We start from the raw sequence: 26,335 nt of genomic DNA on the forward strand, positions 1-26,335 counted from the left end.
CACCGTCGTGATAATAAGAGTAAGCTTCGATTAGTACAGTTAATTACAATTTTACTCATTATCCGGAGAAGAATCTATCCCACCCTCTTTTAACATCTTTCTCGTCGTCTTTCAAATATATATGCTATATCTTGCATTATGTATTCTCTCTTTCATTATTCCTTCTCTTTTATTCAACGTTTCCCTCCTCTTTTTCTCGTCTTTATTTCATGCCATCTTCTTCATCCACCCTCTTGATTATTACACAAACTACCAAGACATAATTAATCTAAGCAGAGCACAGCGGACCATTCAAAAAGAAAAAATCCTGACAAATAATATACTTACAGTCATGTTCAGAGAACTGTATGCAAACTGACTGTACTGATCCACTAGGCACTGAGTCCGGTTTTTGAATATCTCCAGATCCACGTCTTGCCACCATTGCCGTAGGTTGCCTTTCTCATCAAACGCACTACCTGTCGTTGCCAAGGTAAGTGGTTGTTCAATATGAGGCTTATGCCATCAGTAGATAAAAAATATAAATGTCTTGAGTTTTGTGCGATGATGTGCAAAATTACAGCAGCATCTTTTAAAACATTTGTGTAATGTTGGATAAAACCAGCCTAATGTTCTAAAAAATCTCTGAAACACAAAGGAATCAGTGAATGAGATGAGCGAGAAATTATGTTGGTGTAATAAAAATGTGTTTAAATGATATTAAAATCTGACATTTTTGCTGGCACACGTTACCTTGACTATCGAACCCATGAGTGATCTCATGTCCAATTATCGTCCCAATACCACCATACAACAGGGCGCTGCAACATGAGGATCTCAGGTAAAGTTCCCATAGATATTACCACACACACACACGTACTACACGTCTTCGTGTTGTTTATGTGTATTATTTTTGTTTATCTGTGCCTACAGACACCGAATTTCGCATACTTAATTCCTAATATTCCTCCATGATAAACTCTAAACCATCTTGGACTTTCAAACCAGTAATATTAAATTATTATGAAAGTAAACAATGTCAACGTACTCTGAAATCCCACTGCTGTAGAACGGTGGATTAGAGATTCCCGCTGGAAATACTGCAAGGAAAGGCAATAAAATGACTTTATTAGTTTTATTTCAATTTTTCTCAAAATACAACTTACTGTAAAGAGAATATATTCTCATTTACCAACGTATACTCTATTTTTACCGTCTCGAACCCCCATTTTTAACTGCAAGACTAATATTTATTAACATTTACCTATGTCTAGACAGTCCCCCCCCCCAGCATCACTCATTTGCATGGACAAATTATATGATCAAAAAATACAAATCAAATAATACATACATAAAAAGAAGTCAATAATACAGAGTACAAACTTGTCTATTTTGTAAAACTAGTCTACATAAGGTAGACATATCTGCTCACTTAGTACTATCCTTGAATCTTAGCTCCCTTGCAATACTGTCTGTCATGCTAACCATCATGTACCTTCATCCATTGCTTTACTCTTGAAAATCATCTTTATGTTGTTCAGTGTCCCTATAAGTACATCATGACATCATTGTCCACTGTTACCTTTCATGTATCATGATTGGTCTGCGCAGACAGTGCGATATGTCTATGTCATGATGCTGTGCATTATAAATACCCATTCTTATTCTTATTTTTATTCCAATTCTTATTCTTATTCTTATTCCAATTCTTATTCCAATTCTTACTCTTATTCTCATCTATGATCTTTAAAAAATAACAAAGTGTGTTTTCAATTTCTGTCTTGAAGACTAACGTAGAGTAAGTATTGTTCAACCTAAGACTTAATGGAAGCTACACACTAAGAATTTTTAATGAAACGTAATACTTCAACTTAAAGACTTTGAGTTAAGTAACAAAGCAAATCTGATCTTTTAATGTAGATTAAATGTTATTAAAGTTTATGAACAAACAATGTCAGAGGCATTATTAAGACGTTTGTTCACATTGTTAGGTTAAGAACGCCCCTTACAGCAAACCTACAGCCAAGTATTTTGCGAAAACTTAAAGAATACTGATCATCTGTTTTGGATGCTGAGATCTCATAGCTATAGTGGAACTTTCCGGAACAAAAAGGCACAATAGGGACGTTCTTTCAGAGATTTCAAAGTTGTTTGTTGTCCACTGTCTTAAGACAAGGCAAGCGACATCATGCCACCCGCATTTATTTTTCTTGCACGTATGTATGCACCACACAATCAGTGGATGTACGAATATTCTGTTCAATTTCTTTTTTGGAATTGTAAATATTTTTCTAATGTAAACATTCAGTTAATGGCTTCTGAAGAAATGTCGAACTGTTGCAGAGATGTAGCATGGACTTCTTGTGTACACCTTCAAAATACTTTGTCCCTTGAACAACGATGTTCATTATTTGGACGAAAATGCAGAACAGTTATCGACTTGTCTAACCATAAATCTTTCAAGCGATGTTAGTGCGTAGGCAAGCATTGTACAAACACGACAACCTATATGGAAAAGTGTATACTCCGTTGTACCCATCTCACGGTCTTTTCGTCTGTCCATTTTGCGTCTCTCAATCTTTCTGTGGTGTTCAATGCACCTACCTTTATATATTTTGTTCAGTGATTTCGAGACATTCGTCAAAGGGGTTCCAGGTAGTGTGATTAGTTAAAACACACTTTACTCACCCTGGCAGTAAGAGGATGTGGGTTCAGGGACACTTTATGTCCGCAGTTCTGACCTTAGAGGGGTTTCTCTGGGTACTCCCGTTTCCTTGCAATCCGTTTCCCAGACGGATGGTCGTTAGCCTTGGTCGGCAAGTCTCTCTACGAGAAAGACACTCGGAAAAGAAAACTGAGGCCGAAGACGGATGTGCTGGGCCATCGGGCGCTTAACGGCAGCACAACGCACTGACACTCGCATAGAGTGATCGAGAAGAAGAAGAAGAAGAAGAAGTCTCCCAGAACAGTGAGAAATCACCTCTAGGTGAAAGCTCTTTCCCGCCAAAGCAGGCAAGCAGTCAGCCCACCAATATTCCTCAGTTGTCTGTATCCTTAAAAAAATCTTCTCGTTAAAAAATCCAACCAATGACTTACTGATTTCGTTATTCTGGGGATCGTAGTAAGCATTCACTTCTGATGCAGCCATGTCCCACCTGAAATTGTGATCCTTAATGTTTAGTTTTGGTCCCAAAGACTACTAGAAAATATATACTTTGGTTAACACAAATTCTTTGTGCAGCCAATAAAACAGACACATTTACAGTAAGTAATAAGACTTGATACTGTACTATGAGTAAGCAATTCAGACAATGTGACAGACTTACTCATTTTTGTCGACTGGTTCTCGTAGACTCTTAAGCATCAAGAGGTAAGATTTCTTGGTAATATCCAGACAGGTTTCAAAGAAATGGCTTTCAACTACATTGTACTGTGAAAAGAAATAAACCAACAAACGAACAAAAATACTGAGTAAAATAGGGATTAGCAAGAAATATTGAAGTTCCAAACATATTTTGCTACCTTTAAAAGCATGTGAAAGAAGTGATAACCCGTTCTCTACTAATGCCTACTTTTGAAAGGTTTTAGAAATTCAGAAAAAAATTATTTTATAAACGAAGTGTATGATGGAGAGTAAAGAAATAAATGTCCAAAACAAATAGAAATCAAAAATGAGGTTTTCACGGACTCGTAAATAAATTAGTTATATGCATGAAAAAAAAAAATATATATATATCTACTTTTGTGTGTGTGTGAGAGAGAGAGAGAGAGAGAGAGAGAGAGAGTGGGTTAGTAACTCAAGAGAGAGGAAGATAATTACCATGCTAGTTTTCTCATTAAGGGCCGTGTCATTAAGGATAAAATCCGGATAGCCGACCTTGACAGTAAAGAAGCTCAACTGCAAACAAAAGAGACAAGTGTTAACATTTTACAATTGATTACACCTATTCCATTCATTCATTTTTTTTCCATAGAAGACTGTTCAAACCAGCAACGCCATCCGCATAAATCTTAAAATCATTTTCTCCATTCTAGTTCTATAATTATTTTGGAATTATGTCCATTTTAATTTCATGTTTCTGAATTGCACCGTCTATCTATGCGTACATTAATTTGAGAATGATAATATTAAATAACAATAATTAAAAGACATGATACAGCACATTTCCCTTCTCAGTAAAAAGCTCTATCCGCTTCACAAAAGAAAGGTTAATATGCAAAGTCAGACAAAAACAAAACTACACAACAAACATAATCCATTATACGTCAGCAAACAAACGGAGAGAAGGGGGGACAACATAAACAAGACCGAAAAACCTGTACACAAATCATGTCCTACAAACGTGGGTTCTCGGTTGTATATAATGAAGGCTGTTATCACGTGATAACATGTTACAAACACGAAAACACAACACAGATAAACTTCCTTCGGCTCTCCTTTGAAGTTAATGGTAATGTCAGGTGATTCTTCGATAACATTCAGACCAAGATGTATATAAGGCAGCTCTACAGATTGGGAATTCATTTGACTAAAGTAGAATTACTCCACAATCAGACACGTAGATCAAACTAATCGTCAGGAGAATGTCCAGGTGATGACTAAGCAGAAATTGCAGTAAAATGTTGTTTAGCACTGAAATAAAGTCTATCACAGGAAGGACTTGTAAAAATTAAGAAAATATGATAGCGATGGCCACAGAGAGTTGATACTAGAAGAGGAAAAACAACGAATCAGGCAAGTAGGCAGTCCATCACAATGCCGAAGTCATTAAAAATTCAGTTGGAGAAAACTAATATGAAGGCGAAGGGACACCACACCTACTTCAAGTATAAGTGTAAATAATTATGGAATAGGGAGACCTAAAACATAAATGAAAAGAATGCAACGTATTCAAAACAGCTCTACAAAAACCCGAGAAAACCGTAAGACCGTGTCACAGAATGTGAGATTATGTGGTGCTCTGTACATAAAGTGACTTTCAATTAATTGCTTGTCTAACTCTCAACATGCCTTTCTCAACCCTTCCAACAAGAAATTATTAAACCCCTCAAAGCAGTTTCTCACCTTTTTCAGAGCCTCATCTCTAGTAGCTTGTGTCATCCAGCTGTTTTCTTGTAACATCTCCTTGAATGTCTTCATTAGACTTTCAATCATGCGTGTCATCTGTTGTGTGTTCCAAAAACATGTGATGCAGAAGCACGGCCAAACAGATGTGATGCATCCGTTATTTCAACCACATTATGCAATAAACACACAGACATACATAAATGCCTTCATTTCAGCCCTTCTTAAAATCCATGCTTGACACAATATCTATGGTCGGTTATAAAACACTTTAGAGGCCGAAGTTAAGATATGAGAGTAAGTTGTTTTCACAGGGCAGAGCCGGGAACTCAAGAAGAACTATCTTGCTTTCCTAGTCACCATTCCGAGACCTCTCGGACTCTACATTCTGCTTCTTTTTCCCAGGACATATTTGCCCTTTCTTTATAACTACGGCTCTAGTGGTGGTAAAATAACATGCGAGAACTGGTCAAAAGCTTTATAGCAACACACTTGTCCCTGTCGTCCCTGGCCAGCAAATTGCCTTTCCTTCCTAACTACGGCTCCTCATTACAGTTTATTCAATCCTTTAGCCTCTGGAAAACTTCCGACATATCTACCACCTCGACTGGATGACTGAAAACACCAAAATACGAGTCAAAGAAGTACCCTTAGCTTATCTTGTGATGAGAATTTGCTGTCCACGTAGAGTCTGCCCACAGCATACTGAAAGATTGTTTGTGCGTGGACTACACACACCTCGTTATCCTCTCCTATGACTTGCTTCACAATCTGAAGATGAAGAGGAGATATTCTGGAGATTATTTCAATTAATCTGAAGCCTAATTTGCAATTTTGGGAGGAGGTCAGTTCTGTGAAACTGTAACGAAGCAACGAAGTCAAGCAATGTTACAGGTATAAACACATGTGTTAGTTACTATTATCCGGAAAATCAGACGACCAGGAGAAATCAGAGGCCCGTCTTCTCACCTTGGTAAATGTTGGGCTGAGGTATTTTAAGAAATTCCACAGGTGTCGCCACATGCCATAGTTCAGCAGCGTCCTGCAAAACATAAAAAAGCCAAAACAGATGATGCTGATCTCCAGTCAGAAACCTCGATCAAAGTATGATATATCACCGACATCAACAAGTCGTCGACTTGCTTGATCTCTTCGAGAAAACCCGTTTTTGCGCAAATTCCCCTGTGTTACATACCATGTGTCAAAGACTGGGATAGATGACAGGTGGGCTGTTTGAGGCACCCGTTTCTTATTCTTAGATATTCGATTTATGTACACCAGTAAAATGTACAGATCAATAGTGATCTACATCATTTTGCGGAATTTTCTCAGGTTTTACCTTTTGGGGAAGAGAAGACGTTGCAAGAATTAATGTATTAGCTTGGACAAATGTACCTCATTTTAATGTTTTTATCGAATATAATTTCAAGAAGCTGAGATTGAGTAAAGGAGAAATTGTACAGATTGCGAGTAAACGTCCGTCCTGTTTTCGTCATCCCTTGTAGTGAAGGAAGTATCATGATATCATCGTGCAGGTGCGCCATCAACACTTTATAAACTAGATTTTGGAAAATAAACTATTATTGTTGAATTCTGCCGATAAGGACGGTGCTGAAGACTTTCTATCTCGTTAAACTACACACCAATTTGAAAAAGTCAGATTTAATCAATGTTGAATAATTTCTAGTGACATTAAAATGCCTGTGTAATTAAAACATTGATAAGATTTTAAGCAGCACTCCCCAAAACACGGTTTATAAAGTATCTTTTCAAAAGTTACACAGGTAGAGAGTCAACTGACTCTGATCTTGCTTTATACAATTAAATAAAAGAATGACCGGTATATATATATAAAAGAGAGAACGAGTCTTGACAAAGTGGTTTTAGTACAGGTATACAACTAATATATTCATATAGTTAAGTTGTCCTCTCTGTCAGACATATGGTTGTATGAGTAAAATCTTCTGTCTATATATCAACCTGGAATAAAATGTATATTTCAAGTGAGGAAATTGTCCATCCTACACTAGGAATATTTCTGATCAGCATGTATATTCCGTTACTTCGGGATCGAAATATATCTCTTAGAACAAATAACCCAAATGGGTAGTTTTTAATCGTACTTTTTCTGGATAGCAACGACTGCAAGGAGCTGGGCCAAAGGAAACTACAATCAGTTTGAAAAAAGTCTTTCTACTTATTATTGGAGTTTAAATAGAAGGTTGTCAACATTTCTTAGCCGTGTGATGACCGAAAAGCGGGTGCAAAAACGTTTATAGGACGAAATAATCATACCTTTTGGATGTTTGATTAACCAAAGTGAAAAGGTTTGTATAATAAGTTAAGGCGTCGTTGGCGACCATCTCATCCTTTGTAATATTGTAGTCCACACCGAATTTTTTGAACTGACTCTGTATGTGGCGAAGCCAAGCAAACTGCAACATAGATTATGTAGCTCTTGTACCAGATCATGTAAACACCATGGATGCAGACAGATGAAGAACAGAAGCGAACACACACACAGACACATACAAACACGCGCGCACACTAAGGCAAAATGAGTGAGATCTACACTTGCTTTACACTTCATTATGTCTATTATTAGGTAATGAGCAATATTTGGCTGTAAACTAAGGAGAGAAATCCTTTCGGTGGCTCTGAGTTACTAAGGGGACAAGAAGATGTGGACACTTACCATAAACAACGATAGACTAAGATTCCAGGTGCACGTAATATTGCCTTGTATCAATCATCCCAACAATTTTTTTTCTGGCTGAAACTTTATTGTATAGCTTGACTCATAGCTAGTTTTTCTTGCACGATTTCAAGTAAAAATTATTTAAAGAACCAAGTTGCCAATCGAATAAAGTCTAATCAACGTTTAGCGGTTGTTTCTATTCAAGACTATTGACGATTTCTTTTATCTATTTAAATTTTCAAAACATCTAAGATAAACATATTCATTATCCAAACGGAATCAAAACTGAAAACGGAGTACTGAATCAAAATATTACTCGTATTTTAGAACTTTGACCGGACACGTGTCATTGCTAGACATGAATGTAATGTCCAGGAATATACCGACATAATTTTACGCCAGAAAATTAATCCTCCAGGCACAAAATAAGCAAATAAGTACTGTCCTACTGCTAGGCGTAATGAAGCGCACTTCTTTTTGTCCTTTAATGCACTTGGCGCCCAGCAGAAAGTGTCCCCCATCACCGGCCAAGTATTGCTCATTATGTAAAACACAGCAGAGAAACGAGTAACAATAAAGACAAAGTGATTTCTGTACACTACCTGTGGAAACATGGTAGTCAAGTCAGCTATAGTCATTCTGTGGTACAGTTTGGCCCTGTCAAGCATTTTTTCTCGCGATTCAATTGCCTGTAAATATTTTGAGTGGAAACACAATAAACAAAAGTATGATTTTTCATCATGTAATAACCTACAGTTCTAAACACCAAAGAAAATAATAAAGTAGCAGACATAGTATGCATAACAACATCATCATCACACACACACATCAGCCATCATGATGTTGACTATCACACACTTACATGTGCCAGTTGAATCTCAAAGTCCACCACATCTTTGGCATCTTGGGCGGCTGTGGTAGCGTCAGCACCCAGTACCACGAGGACAAAGATATACGCTCTTTCGTAAAGCATCATCATACCGGAGTTTCTCTCTGTAAAGTAGCTCTCTCGTGCTGGCAAGATCAAGTTAGTCTGCGAGAACTGAAATCAGTAGCAAGCACACATATGCATAGCACTTTCAACACCGAAATAGAAAATATCAACTTATGAAAGATTTACAACTAGTGAGGGACATTCGGAAAGTTCTTTTTTCTCATGACCGGCTAAACATGTTTTAAGGTGAAATTAGAAAGATTAAATAAATATGATTTTGTTGCATCACCGTCTGCTTGATTATTTCTCGAAAATTTCTTAAGCTGTAAAGATTAGAAAAAAATGCAAATACAGTTTTTTGTATTACCTACGTGGTGCCAGACAAAAACATGACTTTAGTTGTTATCTCTACTGAAAGTGAGACATGAATAGCCATTAACGCCTTGATTTACACACACCTAAGTTACTTTCTATTAAACTACCAAACAAGAAACAAAAATAAAAAAGAAGAAGAAAACGAATAAGCAAGAAAAAGAGATGAAAGAAATAGAAGAAGAAAACAAAATCTTCTAAAATGTACCTTAATTATATTTCGGTCTGAATGCATCTCGTCCTGCATGACCAGCATAGGAATGAAAACATTAACACCAAGGTCACCAACGCTTGAGAGGTACTCCACGATGTCTGAGAACGTCATACCCGTGTCATTCCATGACGGTTGTAGTGTCGGGTAGATGCCACTGCCACTCAGATTGAAGAGGTCGAGTACCGGCTTACTGCCCTCATTTTCTCTGGTGTCTATCATCATCATCATCATCATCATCATCATCATCATCATCATCATCATCATCATCATCATCATCATCATCAATCAATCAATCAATCAATCAATCAATCAATCAATCATCATCATCATCAGAGTAATTTCGAAACATTTTCTATGTGAGTATCTTTGTAATCTTTTTCAAAGATTGAAGCAGTTTGATTAAAATAATAAACAAAGCAGTACCAGACTATGAGTGGAGTACGCCCGATGTCAAGGGTAAAAAGAATTGTAGACGTTAGATGTACAACTGGAGAGATCGTGTACGTTAGACGTGCATCAAGAGAGATCAGGTGACGTCATGTGAGTCGAGAGAGATAATGTGACGTTACATGTACCGCTGGAGAGATCAGGTAACGCTAGATGCGAGACGAGAGAGAGATGACGTACTCACAAGCGTCCTGACAGGACCGGAAGTAAGCACGAGCCTGCTTGACTGCTTCAGGAGCTGTTTCGTCTTGGATGGTAAGTAGACCTGTAGATGCATTTCGAACAGAGCAGGTTGTAGCTAAATCTCAGTTTTCATAAGTAGTTTTTAATGAGCCGTTTGACTCGCACCTCCAGGGTTGTGACGCAAGGCGAGAAATAAAACAAATTCTTATTACAAGAAGACTTTAAATATACACAAAGTAGTATAATGCTAACTGTCTGTAGGCTGTAAGACTGAGGGATGTCTGGGGATTTGACTCGAGAGAGGAACAGAGACTGAAAAAAATGAGAGGAGGAAAACGCATAGCAAAGTAACTATGCAGCAGTCAGTAATCTCTACCGTAGAAACAACTGACACAATATCATTATGTACTAACTGATATAAAAGAAACGGACACGTCACACCGTCTAGAAGACTGTAAACATTCAAATACAAAATAACATCGCCACTGTAGGTAGACATGCATGTAAATGATTCAAATATATCACACAGAAGTAGAGAATAAGCTTTTTCAGTTTTGCTTTTTTTTAATTGGTTCATAAGAACCAAATTTGCGTGTAATAGTCCAACAGCACAGCATTTTGATTATCATTTAAAATCACTTAACAATGAAGTTAACATAGAAACAATAAAGTATCCGAAACTTTTTGTTTTAGTCCCTGACCTTTGAGCGTCTGTTTGATCTCCTTGTCTATTAGAATGCTATTATCAATTCCGTTGGCACCCAAGGGTACAGGATGCTCCGCCATCCAGCGTCCGCACGCGAACTGGTAGAAGTCGTCGCAAGGATCCACACTGGTGTTGATGCTTTTGGCGATGGTGGCAGCTGTTGAAAGTGGAAAAATCGACCCAACAAGTTTGAAAATAAAGTGATTTTCGCTACATTCCGTCGTTTGGCGTTGACAGAAACATTATTTTCGTGCTTTTTTTTATCATCTCCTAAGTGGCGGAAGCGCGTGAAACGTTCTGTGTTAACATTTTAAGCAAAATACAGATTTGTCTTGTTTTAGGAAAAGAGTGTATGGCCAAAAGATGGAAGAGCAAACTATTTGATTAATAATCTCTTTCTCCACATACACACAGCGTTTGTGTATGAGATAGAACACGATTGTGCTCTCGTATATTCCACAGATGAATAAGTTCTTAAGTAATCCCACTTTTGAAATAAAGTATTTATGTTCATTCATTGAACTGTTTTGACTCTACCCGGACATAGTCACCTGATTCCAGACACTCCAACGTTTGGCAGACATTTTCTGACGGAACGAAAGTAGAAACGAACTCAGTCGAGCCTGAAATGGTCGAAGTCATCTAACTGACAAATCCTCACAAGCAGGAATATTTAACAATTAATTATTTACCATAAATGTTGACTGAATCACGCACACACACACACACACACACACACACACACACACACACACACACACACACACACACACACACACACACACACACACACACACACACACACACACACACACACACACACACACACTCTAATATGCATTATTTACAGAAATGTTTAAACGCAATCCTAAAAAATGCTTATAGATAACAAATTAAATCTTGGTGTAAAATACTTCTTTCGATATCCGATGTTTCATTTCAGTTGAATAGCTGAGTTCTGTTGTACATATTGTTCTGAAACTTTTTAAATTTAATGATGCATGACAGACAGACAGAGAGTGTCAAAATAACATTGAAAATTGTATGTAGCTGTATTTATGAGTCTCTTTCTAATTGAAGAGATTCCAAGGTTTGCAAAATATGGAACTTACCGTTCTTTTCATCGTATTTGACGCGAAAGGCGATGAAAAGTCCGAAGAAGATAACCAGCAATATAAAAAGAATAACGATGATTATGACGAGGACCTTCTCTCTTGGTGTTAGGCGTTCTTTCAATGAAAACCTGCCAAAATGAAAATAGAGATAACAGCATTTGACCCGTTATTTGACATTTTAATTCTAACGGTTCTTGTTACAGCTACAAACATACTGATGTGAACACACCTGTGTAAGCATGTGTGCTTAATTTACCTGAAGTTATTCGGGCTGTGGTTATTCATCATTACTACTTTACGGAGCTCTGGTCCATAGTTAGAACACCAGGCCTGCAAAAATAAATTTTCCAGTCAGTAAATATAAGCACAGGATTCAACTTTACTAGAATGACCCATCATACGTGGTTTGTAATGGCTATCTAAGCCATGGCTATGCATGGATGATTTTACGACTTCATTATATGTTTGCCTCAGTTACTCAACCTACTTTTGTTCTGTTGTCAACTTACATGTAGTGCCCCGGGGTAGACCAGGTATGTACAAAGTACTAAGCAAAGAAATCCTTTTAAGCACCAGAAGATGTTTTGCTAACAATTAACATTTCTAGTATAGTTTTACTAGAACTAAGTGAATGTAAAAACTGTATCTGACTTGTGCAAAGCCGATGAAGAAGAGTTGGTCCGGTGTGTACGGCAGTGTCGGGTACTTGTCAACAACGTTTACAGCAATCTCTCAGGCCACCAGCTTCCGAGAGCTTTTCTTGTGTTCAAAGGACAGTTACACTACTTGCCAAAAGTCCGTTGCGAAATGTGAGCCAATAATCGCATTCACTTTGCGAGATTCGAGCCGTTAAACATCAACGGCGTCAAAACGTTGACGTCACGTGAGACCACGAGTACGAGTAATTACAGACTCACAGCTCTCCTCTTGTAGCAGGTAGGCTACAATTAGTTAAAAATAACTTGGGGTCATTTACAGTTTTTTATCGTTTGAATACACGTCGGCTGTTCCTTCATCCCATAAAGACAACCAAACGAAGAAGGAAAATGTAGCCTCAAAAATAAGAGAAAAAGATAGAGGTGTTGGAGTGCAATAGATTACTGTGATATAATTGATGGGCACTATGAGCGGAGGACTGGTTCTTGACATCAAATGTAATGTTGGTAGGTTTGGATAGTTTTTTAAGGCTTTCCGAGCAAAGACTTTGATGGTAATGAAGTTGTAGTTTGCTAAACGTGTGCAAACACAGAAACAGCTAAATTGTTGTGACAAAAGCGCAACATGCACGCACACACGTACAAACACTTGGTGTAAGCATAGAGGATACTGTTGCAGAAGCACACACAGACATTTAAGATTGTTATTGTTATAATTTTATTGTTCTTTTATAAATCCCAACAGTCATAATCAGTAAACGCGCTCCCACACCAATTCGTGCACAAATATACACATGCACAAACACACAAAACACAAGGAGGGAGAGACAGAGAGGAAGAGTCTTACTTAGCTCACATTCATTTTCGATAATTGTCAATGCGACTGTCTTAAACTATCCTCCAGGTAGCACACCAAGTTAGTTTCATTTTAATTTTGATTTTAAAATTTCGTAATTAGGTAGTTTCATAGTGTTATAAATGAAAAATTGAAGACAATATAAGCTGCTAGGAATCAAAACAATAACAAAAACAAATTAAACTCAATGAAAAAAATGAAGCAGGCTAGGCTGAGACTAAACTCATCTGTGTATTGCTGAAAGTTGTGTAGTGCCTTAAATATGTTCTACGAACGAGTTAATACTGTGATATTTGTAGCTCTCATAGCCTCTGGGTATAGCTATCAACTTCTGTAAATGTTTGACTGGAGCAACACTTAAAGCAGGTAAAAACTATCAGCCTTACTTCACTCTATGCAGGATAACTATTGAGTCAATGTGTCGATTTTGAGACTAAAAGATAGTTTATAAAACTAAAATTTGAAGTAACGGATTTCAAACAGACGTTTTTAATTTGGTGCACATAAAAATGTCATGGTTAACGTTTTTTTAATACTGGGTTACATGAAAGTAGTGAGATGAACTATGGGTAGCACAACTCGCAACGAGTCTTCGGGTGATGATTCCAATATTTTGTAGTTTCTGGGCCGTGAGTAGTGTCCTTTCTACCAGACCTGACATTTATGCTGGGGATTCATGGGTTTTCCTACAGAACAGTTGAAGACTCGCCCAAAGTCATCGCTATTCTGAATTGATCCCATCACCCTGCAAAACAACATGTCAAACGATCAGCACAAACATCTTCATGTTCATCACACACACACAGACGAGAGAGAGAGAAGAACAGCTCTGCTACTTGGTGTAAAGCCCTACTACATGAATGGAAATGGACGAACTGAGAACGACTAAAGATTAAAGGCACTGCAAATTTTTTCACTCAAATAACATGAGCATGGGAGATTTACAACAGGTCTAGAAAAACCATTACGAGCATGAAAGTTGGGCAACAGCGCTAAATTTCATCTAAATCAGGATAAAAAGTACAAAAGTAGAAAAAATATTTATAGATGTAAGTTAAAAATAAAATTCCCACATAAATAAACTCATTCTTAAGAATTTGACCAAAATAGTCAATCAAAATATTTCTTTGAGTAACTGGAGCTACAAAAATGAGAGTTATGTCCCATGGTCTAGCTGGCTGGAGGGGACCAGCTCTGTCGTTTTGTCCCGTCTGTGGATATACCTCAAGTTTTGGTTTCTCCTACTCATCTGGGATGTTTGTTGTCTCCTACTCATCTGTGATGTTTGTTGTCTCCTACTCTTCTTTGGTGTTTGTTACACCATTCGCCTTTGTTATGTTTTTTCTTTTGTGCTTGTGCTTCGTCATTACTTCAAATAGACATCTTCTTGCACTAACGGCTTCCGTCTCATGTTCTTCCCTCGATCTTGCTTTGGATTTTTGTCTTTACTGGGTTTTGTGTATTTTTTACTGACACTTTTAGTTGTTCTAGCATTGTGGACCAGTGTGGACCATGTCGTTTCTCAAATTTTTTATTTGCGAATCACGTATGTTGCTGCATGTTGTGTAGACTAGATTCTGGACCTCTGCGCTTCACCGAATAGAATCTGGCTATTTTTTTGTAATTGTAAAACTAACCTGATGAGCTTACTGCTAGAATTAAGCTATTTTTTGTTAAAAAAAAAAAAACAATCACCTGAAGTCATTTGGGCTGTGGACATCCGTCAGCAGGCTAGTTCTCAGAGAGTATGCTGTAACCAAGCTACACCAGGACTGGAAATAGAGAAACATCAATGACTAAAATGAAGTTTTGGTTGTGTGTAAGATCTACTAATGAAGTATAGAAAGATCTTTCATCTTACATGAAAAGTTAGCATTTACACTAAACTTTACCAGGATCTCTATAGATATTCACATATTTAGAAAACAACGGATTGATAGAATTGATAATAAAAGTCTTTTAAACAAAGAACCTGACCTGCGCAAAGCCGATGAAGAAGAGTTGGTCCTGTGTGTACGGTAGTGTCGGGTACTTGTCCTCTTCTTGTCCTCTCTCCTTGATAACACTGCGATATGCCTGAATGATCACAGAACAAAGGACTAAATGGAATTGCTACGCACGTTATATCAAGGCAAATAGTTGCGCGTGCACCAAACTGACCATAATGGCAGTTTCTCTCTTGCTTGGCAAATACAACAACAGGATTGACAATTACACTTCATGTCTTAAGGCATGCGATTTGATGGATGAGAGTGATCAACTATATAGTCCGTGCGCTTCGAACATCATCAGTTGGTAAGCTATATCGATGTCCATTTTCGTGAACCTCAAGACATGTAACAACTGTTCACAGGTGTGTGTTTATGTGTGTGTGTGTGTGTGTGTGAGAGAGAGGGAGATTTTCTCGAATCGAGAGAAAATGAATGGCCGTAGGAGCCATTTATACCAAGTCGTTTAATGCTGTCTGTTTGTTTACCACTTGTTTATAGGCTAATTTCGCAGCTTCCATTGTGTACTATTCTGTTCTGGACTTACCTTGTATAATCATGTGATTATTATTTTAAAGTCTGCTCTACGTGTTTCAAGAATTCTGAAGCACAAGGACGCTGAAAATATTTTCCGGCGGCTACTTAAAAAGATTTAAAACCCTTAAGAACGACCTACCCTAAATGCTTCTCGTATTCCACCGCAGTCAGCGATGTTTTCTCCTAAAGTAAGCTTTCCATTCACCTGCACATAGAATAGTACAGCAACAGACATGCGCGTGTTTACATGACTACACATAAACATTTTACATTCTTCAGTTTAACATGATCCTGCACCGTCGTGATAATAAGAGTAAGCTGCGATTAGTGCAGTTAATTACAATTTTACTCATTATCCCGAGAGGAATCTATCCCACTCTCTTTTAACATCCGTCGTCTCTCATCGTCTTTCAAATATATCTGCGATATCTTTAATTATGTATTCTTTCTTGCACTATTCCTTCTCTTCTCTTGAATGTTTCATTCCTGTTTTTCTAATTTCCTCTATTTCATGCTATCTTGTTCATCCACCCTCTTGATTACTACACAAACTAACATGATATCGTAAATCTAAGCAGAGCACAGCGGAGCATTCAAAAAGAAAAAAATTCCTGACATGTAAGATACTTACAGTCATGTTCAGAGAACTGTATGCAAACTGACTGTACTGATCCACTAGGCACTGAGTCCGGCTTTTGAAGACGTTCAGATCCACGTCTTGCCACCATTGCCGTAGGTTGCCTTTCTCATCATACGCACTACCTGTCGTTGCCAAGGTAAGTGGTTGCTCAATATGAGGCTTATGCCATCAGTAGATAAAAAATATAAATGTCTTAAGTTTTGTGCGATGATGTGCAAAATTACAGCAGCATCTCTTAAAACATTTGTGTAATGTTTGGATGCAACCAGCCTAATATTATAAAAAAATATCTGAAACACAAAGGAATTAGTGAATGAGCTGAGCGAGAAATTATGTTGGTGTAATAAAAATGTGTTTTTCAAATGATGGTAAAATCTGACATTTCTGCTGTCACACGTTACCTTGACTATCGAACCCATGAGTGATCTCATGTCCAATTATCGTCCCAATACCACCATACAGCAGGGCACTGCAACATGTGGATCTCAGGTAAAGATCCCATAGACATCACCACACACACACACACGTACTACACGTCTTGGTGCTGTTTATGTGTATTATTTTGTTTATCTGTGCCTTGCAGACACCGAATTTCGCATACTTATTTCCTAAGTTTCCTCCACGATAAACTAAAAAAAAAAACCCAACAAAAAACATCACGGACTAATAATATTAAATTATTATGAAAGTAAACAATGTCAACGTACTCTGAAATCCCACTGCTGTAGAACGGTGGATTAGAGATTCCCGCTGGAAATACTGCAAAGAAAGGCAATAAAATGACTTTGTTAGTTTTATTTCAATTTTTTAAGCAAAATACAACTAACTGTAAAGGGAATCGATTTTTACTTACCAACGTATACTATATTTTTACCGCCTCTTTTAAATACAAGACTAATATTTATTGACATTTACCTATGTCTAGACCAGGGGTGGGCAATTAATTTTCCTAAGGGGCCGCATGAGAAATTGGGATGGTTTTAGAGGGCCGGACTAATATAGTTAACTCAGTTTTACCCAATACTGTATATATAGCATATTTACTGGCGGACGGGCCAGCGGTCGGGCCGGTCAGAGACAGGAGGCGGGCCGGATCCGGCCCGCGGGCCGGCCTTTGCCCAGGTCTGGTCTAGACAGTCCCTACCCCACTGCATCACTCATTTACATGTACAAACTATATGATCAAAAAATAAAAATCAAATAATACATAAATAAAAAGAAGTCAATAATACAGAGTACAAACTTGTCTATTTTGTAAAACTAGTTTACAGAAGGGTAGATAAATCTGTTGATTATGTACTATCCCTGAATCGCCATTCTTAGCTCCCTTGCAATACTGTCTGTCATGCTAACCTATCATGTTCCTTCATCCATTGCTTTACATTCTACTCTTGCACTTCATCTTTCTGTTGTTCAGTGTCCCTATAAGTACATCATCGTTCACTGTTATCTTTCATTTATCATGATTGGTCTGAGCAGATAGTGCGATCTGTCTAGGTCATGATGCCGTGTATTATAAATACCAATTCTTATTATTATATATGAGTTTCAAAAAAAGAACAAACTGTGTTCTGAATTTCTGCCTTGAAAACTAACGTAGAGTAAGCATTGCTCAACCTAAGACTTAATGGAAGCTGTACACTAAGAATTCTTAAAGAAACTTAATATTTAAACTTTAAAGACTTTGAGTTAAGTAGCAAAGCAAATTTGATATTTTAAAGTCCGTTGATCCCATCTCACGGTCTTTTCCTCTGTCTTTTTTGCGTCTCAATCTTTCTGTGGTGTTCGGTGTACCTACCTATATATATATTGTTCAGAGATTTCAAAACATTCCTCAAAGGGGTTCCAAGTATCACGGGTTAATTAAAATACTCTTTATTCACCCCTGCAGTAAGAGGATGTTGGTTCAGGGACACTTTCTGTCCGCAGTTCTGACCTTCGAGGGGGTTTCTCTGGGTGCTCTCGTTTCCTTCCCATCCCTCTCCCCTCATAGTGCAAAATCATTCTAGGTGAAAGCTCTTTCCCGCCAAAGCAGGCAAGTAGCCAGTCTACCAATATTCCTCAGTCGTCTGTATGCTTGCAAATCTTCTCACTAAAAATTCTAGTCAACGTTGTCAATGACTTACCGATTTCGTTATTGAGGGCTCTGTAGTAAGCGTTCACTTCAAATGCAGCCATGCCCCACCTGAAATCGTAATCCTTAATGTTTAGTTTGGGTCCCCACGATTCGTAGAAGACATATATATCTCTACTTTAGTTACCAACAAATTCTTAAAAAAAAAAAATCCCAGAACAGACACATTTGCATTAAGTAATGAGACTTGATACTGTACTATGAAGAAGCAATTCAGACAACATGTGAAAGGCTTACGCAGTTTTGTCAACTGGTTCTCGTAGACTCTTAAGCATCAAGAGGTAAGATTTCTTGGCAATATCCAGATAGGTTCCAAAGAAATGGCTTTCAACTACATTGTACTGTAAAAAGAAATAAACCAACAAATGGACAAAAATTCGGAGTAAAATGAGTGAATGCACTAGCAAGAAATATTGTTCACAACACAACATTTTGCTACCTTTAAAATTGTATGCAAGAAGGGATAACCAGTTCTTCCCTAATGCTGACGTTCGAAAGGTTATAGAATAGAGATAAACATAAATATACTTTCAGAAAAAGTATTTTATAAACGAAGTGTGTGATGGACAGTAAAGAAATAAATATCGAAAGCAAGCAAAAATTAAAAGTGAGGTTCTAGCGAACACGTAAATAAATAATTTATGTCTATTTGTGTGTGTGAGTGAGAGAGAGAAAGAGTGAGGGAATACTAAGTGGGTTAGTCACTGAAAAGCGGAGAGAGAGGAAGATAATTACCATGCTAGTTTTCTCATTAAGGGCCGTGTCATTAAGGATAAAATCCGGATAGCCGACCTTGACAGTAAAGTAGCTCAACTGCAAACAAAAGAGACAAGTGTTAACATTTTACAATTTTACTATTTCATTCATTTTTATTTATTTTTTTTTTTTTTGTGTGTGTGTGTGTGTGTCCACAGAAGACTGTTCGAAGCAGTAACGCCACCCGATCAAATCTCCATTTCTAATTCTATAATTAGTTTGGAATTATGTTCATTATAAATTAATGTTTCTGAATTGCAGTGTATAGCTATGCATACACTAATCTGGGAACGAAAATATTAAATAATAATAATTTAAAGAATTTATACAGCGGATTTCCCTACTTGTAGGGATAGTAGAATAGCTCGATAATCAGACACGTAGATCAAATCACCACGAAAATGTCCAGGTGATGACTAAGCAAACATTTCAGTAAAATGTTTTTTGTCACGGATATAAAGTCTATCACAGAAAGGACTTGTAAAAATATGAAAATATGATAGCGACGGCCACAGAAAGTTGATACGACAAGAGGAAAAACGAAATGAATCAGCAAGTAAGCAGTCAATCACAATTCCGAAGTCATTAAAAAATAAAGTTGCAGAAAACTAAAATGCAGAAGAAGGGACAATACACCTACTTCAAGTATAAGTGTAAATAATTATGAAATAGGTAGATCTAAAAACATAAATGAAAAGAATGCAAAGTATTTGAAAAAAACTCTTCTTATTCTGTGTAAAACAAAAAGTCGAGAAAGGCGTGAGACTGTGTGACAGAATGTGAGATTATGTGGTGTTCTGTACATAAAGTGACTTTCAATTGCTTGTCTAACTCTCTACATGCCTTTCTCAACACTTCCCAGTTTCTCACCTTTTTCAGAGCCTCATCTCTCGTAGCTTGTGTCATCCAGGTGTTTTCTTGTAGCATCTCCTTGAATGTCTTCATTAGACTTTCAATCATGCGTGTCATCTGTTGAGTGTGCAGACGCACGGCAACACATGTGATGCACCCGTTATTTCAACCACATTATGCAGTGAACACATAGATATACATAAATGCTTTCACTCTCGTTTCAGTCATTCTTCAAATTCATGCTTGGGACAATATCTATGGTCGGTTATAAAACACTCTAGAGGCCGAAGATAAGAAATGAGAGTAAGTCGTTTTCACAGGGCAGAGTCGGGAACTAAAGAAGAACTGTCTTGCTTTCCAGTTATGATTCCGAGACCTCTCGGACTCTACATTCTGCTTCTTTTCCTCAGGACATCTTTGCCCTCGCTTTATAAGTACGGCTATGGTAGTGGTAAAATAAAATGCGAAAACTGGTCAAAAGCTTTTTAACAACACACTTGTCCCTGCTCCGGGTCATCTAATTGCCTTTTCTTCCTAACTACGGTTCATCATTATAATGTATTCAATCCTTTGGCCTCCGACATATCTACCACGTCGACTGGATGACTGAAAACACCAAAATACGAGTCAAAGAAGTACCCTTAGCTTATCTTGTGATGAGAATTTGCTGTCCACGTAGAGTCTGCCCACAGCATACTGAAAGATTGTTTGAGTGTGGACTACACACACCTCGTCAGGCTCTCCTATGGCTTCCTTCACAATCTGAAGATGAAGAGGAGATATTCGGGAGATTATTCCAATTAATCTAATGCGTAATTTGCAATTTTGGGAGGAGGACAGTTCTGTGAAATTTGCAACGATATGAAACAATGTTACAGGCATAAACACAGGTTTTAGTTACTGTTATCCGGAAAATCAGACGACCAGGAGAAAGCAGTGAGGCACGTGGTCTCACCTTGGTAAATTTTGGGCCGAGGTAACCTAAGAAATCACACAGCTGACGCCACATGCCATAGTTCAACAGCGTCCTGCCAAACATGAAAAGACAAAACAGATGTTGATCTCCAATCATAAACCTCGAGTAAAGTATGATACATCACCGACATCATTTTTGAGATCGAAATATATCTCTTTCAGAACAAATAACCCGAACTGGTAGTTTTTGTTATCGTACTTTTCCTGGATAGCAACGACGGGAACGAGCTGAACCAAAGGAGACTACAGTTACTTTAGAAAGGTGTTCTTTCTGCTTTTTGTTTGAGTTTACGTAGAGCGTTACATTTTTACTTTAGGTAATAAAATGAAGAAAACTATCTAGTTAGGCAATATTGATAATTTGTTTCTACCTTTCTCACTCATAAGCGGGTGCAAACACGTTTTCAGGGCGAAATACTCATACCTTTTAGATGTTTGATTAACCAATGTGAAAAGGTTTGTATAGTAAGTTAAGGCGTCGTTGGCGACCATCTCATCCTTTGTAATATTATAGTCCACACCTAATTTTTTGAACTGACTCTGTATGTAGCGAAGCCAAGCAAACTGCAACATAGATTGTGTAGCTCGTGTACGAGATCATGGATGCAGACCGATGAAGAACAGAAGCGAACACACACACACTAACACACACACTAAGTCAATATGAGTGAGATCTACACTTGCTTTACACTTCATTATTTGTATTATTAAGTAATGAGCAATATTAAGCGGTAAATCAAAGAGAGTAATCCTTTTGGTGACTCTGAGTTACTAAGGGAAAAGAAGTTGTGGACCAGCGAACTAAGACGGAGATCATATATGACAATTTCAAAAGCTAAACATCTACGATACATTCATTATCCAGATTGAATCAAAACTGAATCCAGAGTACTAATTAAATATATTACTCGTACTTTAACCGGACACTTGTCACCGTTAGACATGAACGTGATGTCCAGGAATTTACCGACATAATATTATGTCAGAAAATTAATCATCCAGGCACAAAATAAGCAAATAAGTACTGTCCTACTGCTAGGAGTAAAGAAGCGTAAACCAACACAAGCTCACTTCTTGTCCTCTAATCCACTGGCGCCACCTAGAAAGTTGTCCCCCATCACCCGCCAAGTATTGCTCATTCGATAAAACCAAGCAGAGTAACGAGCAACAAAAAGGACAAAATGATTTCTGTACACTACCTGTGGAAACATGGTAGTCAAGTCAGCTATAGTCATTCTGTGGTACAGCTTGGCCTTGTCGAGCCGTTTCTCTGGCGATTCAATTGCCTGTAAATATTTTGAGTGGAGATACAATGATTTTTTTCATCATATAATAACATACAGTTCCAAACACCTAAGAAAGTAGTAAAGTAGCAGACATAGTATACATAGCAACATCATCACACAACATTAGCCATCATGATGGTAGCTATCACACACTTACATATGCCAGCTCAATCTCAAAGTCCACCACGTCTTTGGCATCTTTGGCGGCTGTGGTAGCGTTTGCACCCAGCGCCTCGAGGACCTGGGCATACACGCTTTCGTAAAGCATCATCTCAGTGGAGTTTCTCTCTGTAAAGTAGCTCTCTCGTGCTGGCAAGATCAGGTCAGTCTGCGAGAACTGAAATTAGTAGCAAGCACATATCTGCACAACACTTTCAAAACCTAAACAGAAAATAAGTAATAAAAGATTTGCAACGAGCTATTAACGGACATTCAGAAAGTTCTTTTTTTGTCATGACAGGCTCCAAATATTTCAATGTGAAATTAGAAAGATTAAATAAATTACTTTTTGTTAGATGGCCAAACAAGGAAAAAAAAAAGGAAAATTACAAAAGAAGAAAACACAAAAACGAATAAGCAATAAAAAGAGATGAAAGAAATAGAAGTAGAAAACGAAACCTTCTACAATGTACCCTGATTATATTTCGGTCTGACTGCATCTCGTCCTGCATGACCAGCATAGGAGTGAAAACACTAGTGCCAAGGTCACCAACGTTTGCGAGGTACTCCACGATGTCTGAGAACGTCATACCCGTGTCATTCCATGACGGTTGTAGTGTCGGGTAGATGCCACTGCCACTCAGATTGAAGAGGTCGAGTACCGGCTTACTGCCCTCCTTTTCTCTGGTGTCTGTCATCATCATCATCATCATCATCATCATCATCATCATCATCGTCGTCGTCGTCGTCGTCGTCGACATCATCAGAGTAATTTCAAAACATTTTCAATGGGAAAAGTCCACTCTCAGCTGTTTGAGTACCTTTGTATTCTTTTTCAAAGATTGAGGCAGTTTGCTTAAAATAATAAACAAAGCAGTACCAGACTAGGAGTGGACTACGCCCGATGTCAAGGGTGAAAAAGAATTGTAGATGTTAGATGTACAACTGGAGAGACCATGAACGTTAGACGTGCATCAAGAGAGATCAGGTGACGTCATGTGGGTGGAGAGAGATAATGTGACGTTACATGTACCGCTGGAGAGATCTGCCCTGCGTACCGTAACACGGGCGCTCACCGCGGATGCCCGCGGGCGCTCACTCACGCCCAAGAGAGCCTGTGATACCCTTCGCCCACCGTGGGCGCCTGTTAAAATGGCGGCTGACAGCGAAGTAGAGAATTTCATTTTGTTTATGGGCATATTTGACAATGACGACGAATTAATAGAAGCAATATATTGCAGCGCCAAACAATATACTTTTAGTGGCATTCATTTGGGAACTAAAAGAGGAAAAAGTCCATAAGAATTAAAGATTATGTGGAAAGAACAATGCGGTAGTCAAGTATATCACGTAAAAACAAACGACGAGTAGACTTTCTGTTGTCGTCCCGATTCGAAGTTTCAAGGTCGAAGGCAAATTCATCTACCATCTCTAGAAAGACATGACGATGAAATCTGAACTTTAAATATCCTTCTTTGTCGTTGCATATATCTATCTATTGCAAAATACTTATTTATTAGAAGATCCACCGTGAATATCATCGACACGCCTAAACTTTACAACCATGGCGGCCATCTTTGCGCCCGTGGCGTAGTACCTCTCAAGCAAGTAAGCGTGCGCCCGCGTGCGCTCACTCAAATTTCGCTGCGGTACGGCCCGCCCGTCGTAGGCGCCCGCGTGCGCACTCGTGCGCCAGCGTTGCGATACGCAGGGCAGGTGATGTCAGATGAGTCACGAGAGATTAGGTAAGGTTAGATATGCATCAAGAGAGATCAGGTGACGTCATGTGGGTCGAGAGAGATTAGGTAAGGTTAGAAATGCATCAAAAGAGATCAGGTGACGTCATGTTAGTCGAGAGAGATAACGTATCGTTAAATATACCGCTGGAGAGATCAGGTAACGCTAGATGCGAGACGAGAGAGAGATGACTTACTCACCAGCGTCCTGGCAGGACCGGAAGTAAGCACGAGCCTGCTTGACTGCTTCAGGAGCTGTTTCGTCTTGGATGGTAAGTAGACCTGTAGATGCATTTCGAGCAGGTTTAGCTAAATCTCAGTTTTCATAAGCAGTTCTTTAATGAGCCGTTTGACTCGCACCTCAAGGGTTGTGACGCAAGGCGAGAAATTAAACAAAGACTTATGACAAGAAGACTTTAAATATACACAAAGTAGTATAATGCTAACTGTCTGTAGGCTGTAAGACTGAGGGATGTCTGGGGATTCGACTCGAGAGAGGGACAGAGACTGAAAAAAAGGAGAGGGAGGAAAACGCGTAGCAAAGTAACTATACAGCAGTAAGTAAACTCTACCGCAGAAAAACCTTATTCAACATCATTATGTACTAACTGATATACAAGAAACGGAAACGTCAACCCGTGTATAAGACTGTAAACATTTAAATACAAAATAACATCGCCACTGTAGGTAGAGATGCATGTAAAGTGGTTCGAATATATCACACAGAAGAGGCGAATAAACTTTTTCAGTTTTGCTTTTTTTTAATTGGTTTATAAGAACCAAATTTGCGTGTAATTATCCAACAACACAAAGTTTTGATTATCACTTAACATCACTTAACAATGAAGTGAACACAGAAACTTTTCGTTCAAGTCCCTGACCTTTGAGCGTCTGTGTGATCTCGTTTCCTATAAGAATAAAATTATTAATTCTGCTGGAACCCAAGGGTACAGGATACTCCGCCATCCAGCGTCCGCACGCGAACTGGTAGAAGTTGTCGCAAGGATCCACACTGGTGTTTATGCTTTTGGCGATGGTGGCAGCTGTTGAAAGTTGACAAATTAACCCAAGAAGTTTGAAATGAAGTACTTTTCGCTACATTCCATCTTTTGGCTTTGACAGAAACATTATTTGTGGACTATTTATTTATTGTCAACTAAGTGGCGCAAGCGTTCTGTGTTAACATTTTCAGCATAATAAAGATTTGTCTTGTTTTTGGAAGAGAGTGTATGACCAAAAGACGAAGAAGAACAAAATATTTGATTAATAACCTCTTTATATACACACACGCACATACAGCGTGTGTATATATGAGATAGCACATGATTGTGCTCTCGAATATTATAAAAATGTATACGTTCTTAAGCAATCCCATTTATGAAATAAAGTATTTATGTTAATTCATTGAACTGATTTAACTCTACCCGGTCATAGTCACCTGATTCCAGACACTCGAACGTTTGGCAGACATTTTCTGACGGAACGAAAGTAGAAACGAACTCAGTCGAGCCTGAAATGGTCGAAGTCATCTAACTGACAAATCCTCACAAGCAAGAATATTTAACAATTAATTATTTACCATAAATGTTGACTGAATCACGCACACACACTCTAATATGCATTATTTACACATATGTTTAAACCCAGTCCTGAAAAATGCTTATAGATAACAAATTAAATCTCGGTGTAAAATACTTCTTTCTATTTCCGATGTTTCATTTCAGTTGAATAGCTACGTTCTGTTGTAAAGATTTTTCTGAAACTTTTGAAATTTAATGATGCATGACAGATAGACAGACAGACAGACAGACAGACAGACAGAGGTCACAGTATCAAAATAACATTGAAATTGTATGGAGCTGTCTTTATGAGTCTCTTTCTAATTGAAGAGATTCCAAGGTTTGCAAAATATGGAACTTACCGTTCTTTTCATCGTATTTGACGCAAAAGGCGATAAAAAGTCCGAAGAAGATAACCAACAACATAAAAATAATAATGATGATTACGACGAGGACCTTCTCTCTTGGTGTTAGGCGTTGTTTCAATG

At 38.1% G+C, this 26,335-nt stretch overlaps 2 protein-coding genes across 4 annotated transcripts in view; both read right to left on the reverse strand.

Moving 5' to 3' along the window:
- LOC112557897 (endothelin-converting enzyme 2-like) overlaps positions 1-26,335 on the reverse strand; it is a 51,154-nt gene extending 24,819 nt beyond the window's left edge. The window contains exons 1-21 of one of the 3 annotated variants that reach the window (XM_025228028.1): positions 26,210-26,335; positions 25,727-25,798; positions 25,170-25,331; positions 24,490-24,570; positions 23,026-23,243; positions 22,551-22,730; positions 22,307-22,393; positions 21,532-21,671; positions 21,088-21,160; positions 20,772-20,894; positions 20,151-20,249; positions 19,260-19,337; positions 18,762-18,865; positions 18,517-18,575; positions 17,098-17,149; positions 16,792-16,859; positions 16,382-16,512; positions 15,890-15,955; positions 15,203-15,301; positions 14,921-14,997; positions 13,071-13,970 (exon numbers count right to left, since the gene is read on the reverse strand). In XM_025228028.1, coding sequence (XP_025083813.1) covers positions 13,871-13,970; positions 14,921-14,997; positions 15,203-15,301; positions 15,890-15,955; positions 16,382-16,512; positions 16,792-16,859; positions 17,098-17,149; positions 18,517-18,575; positions 18,762-18,865; positions 19,260-19,337; positions 20,151-20,249; positions 20,772-20,894; positions 21,088-21,160; positions 21,532-21,671; positions 22,307-22,393; positions 22,551-22,730; positions 23,026-23,243; positions 24,490-24,570; positions 25,170-25,331; positions 25,727-25,798; positions 26,210-26,273 — 2,133 coding nt within the window. In that variant the 5' untranslated portion in view covers positions 26,274-26,335 and the 3' untranslated portion in view covers positions 13,071-13,870. Of the gene's footprint in view, positions 1-13,070; positions 13,971-14,920; positions 14,998-15,202; positions 15,302-15,889; positions 15,956-16,381; positions 16,513-16,791; positions 16,860-17,097; positions 17,150-18,516; positions 18,576-18,761; positions 18,866-19,259; positions 19,338-20,150; positions 20,250-20,771; positions 20,895-21,087; positions 21,161-21,531; positions 21,672-22,306; positions 22,394-22,550; positions 22,731-23,025; positions 23,244-24,489; positions 24,571-25,169; positions 25,332-25,726; positions 25,799-26,209 lie in introns of those variants that run through there. The other 2 variants (XM_025228029.1, XR_003098011.1) reach the window with 2 other exon arrangements.
- Positions 8,958-12,324, reverse strand: LOC112557901 (neprilysin-11-like). The gene is made up of 6 exons (XM_025228039.1): positions 11,970-12,324; positions 11,711-11,841; positions 11,150-11,221; positions 10,594-10,755; positions 9,894-9,974; positions 8,958-9,474 (listed from the first exon to the last, which is right to left on the reverse strand). The coding sequence occupies exons 1-6, from the start codon at positions 11,999-12,001 to the stop codon at positions 9,155-9,157; spliced, it is 798 nt and encodes a 265-aa protein (XP_025083824.1). The 5' UTR covers positions 12,002-12,324; the 3' UTR covers positions 8,958-9,154.

Source organism: Pomacea canaliculata, linkage group LG2 (genome assembly GCF_003073045.1).
Source record: "Pomacea canaliculata isolate SZHN2017 linkage group LG2, ASM307304v1, whole genome shotgun sequence".
NCBI lineage: Eukaryota > Metazoa > Mollusca > Gastropoda > Architaenioglossa > Ampullariidae > Pomacea > Pomacea canaliculata.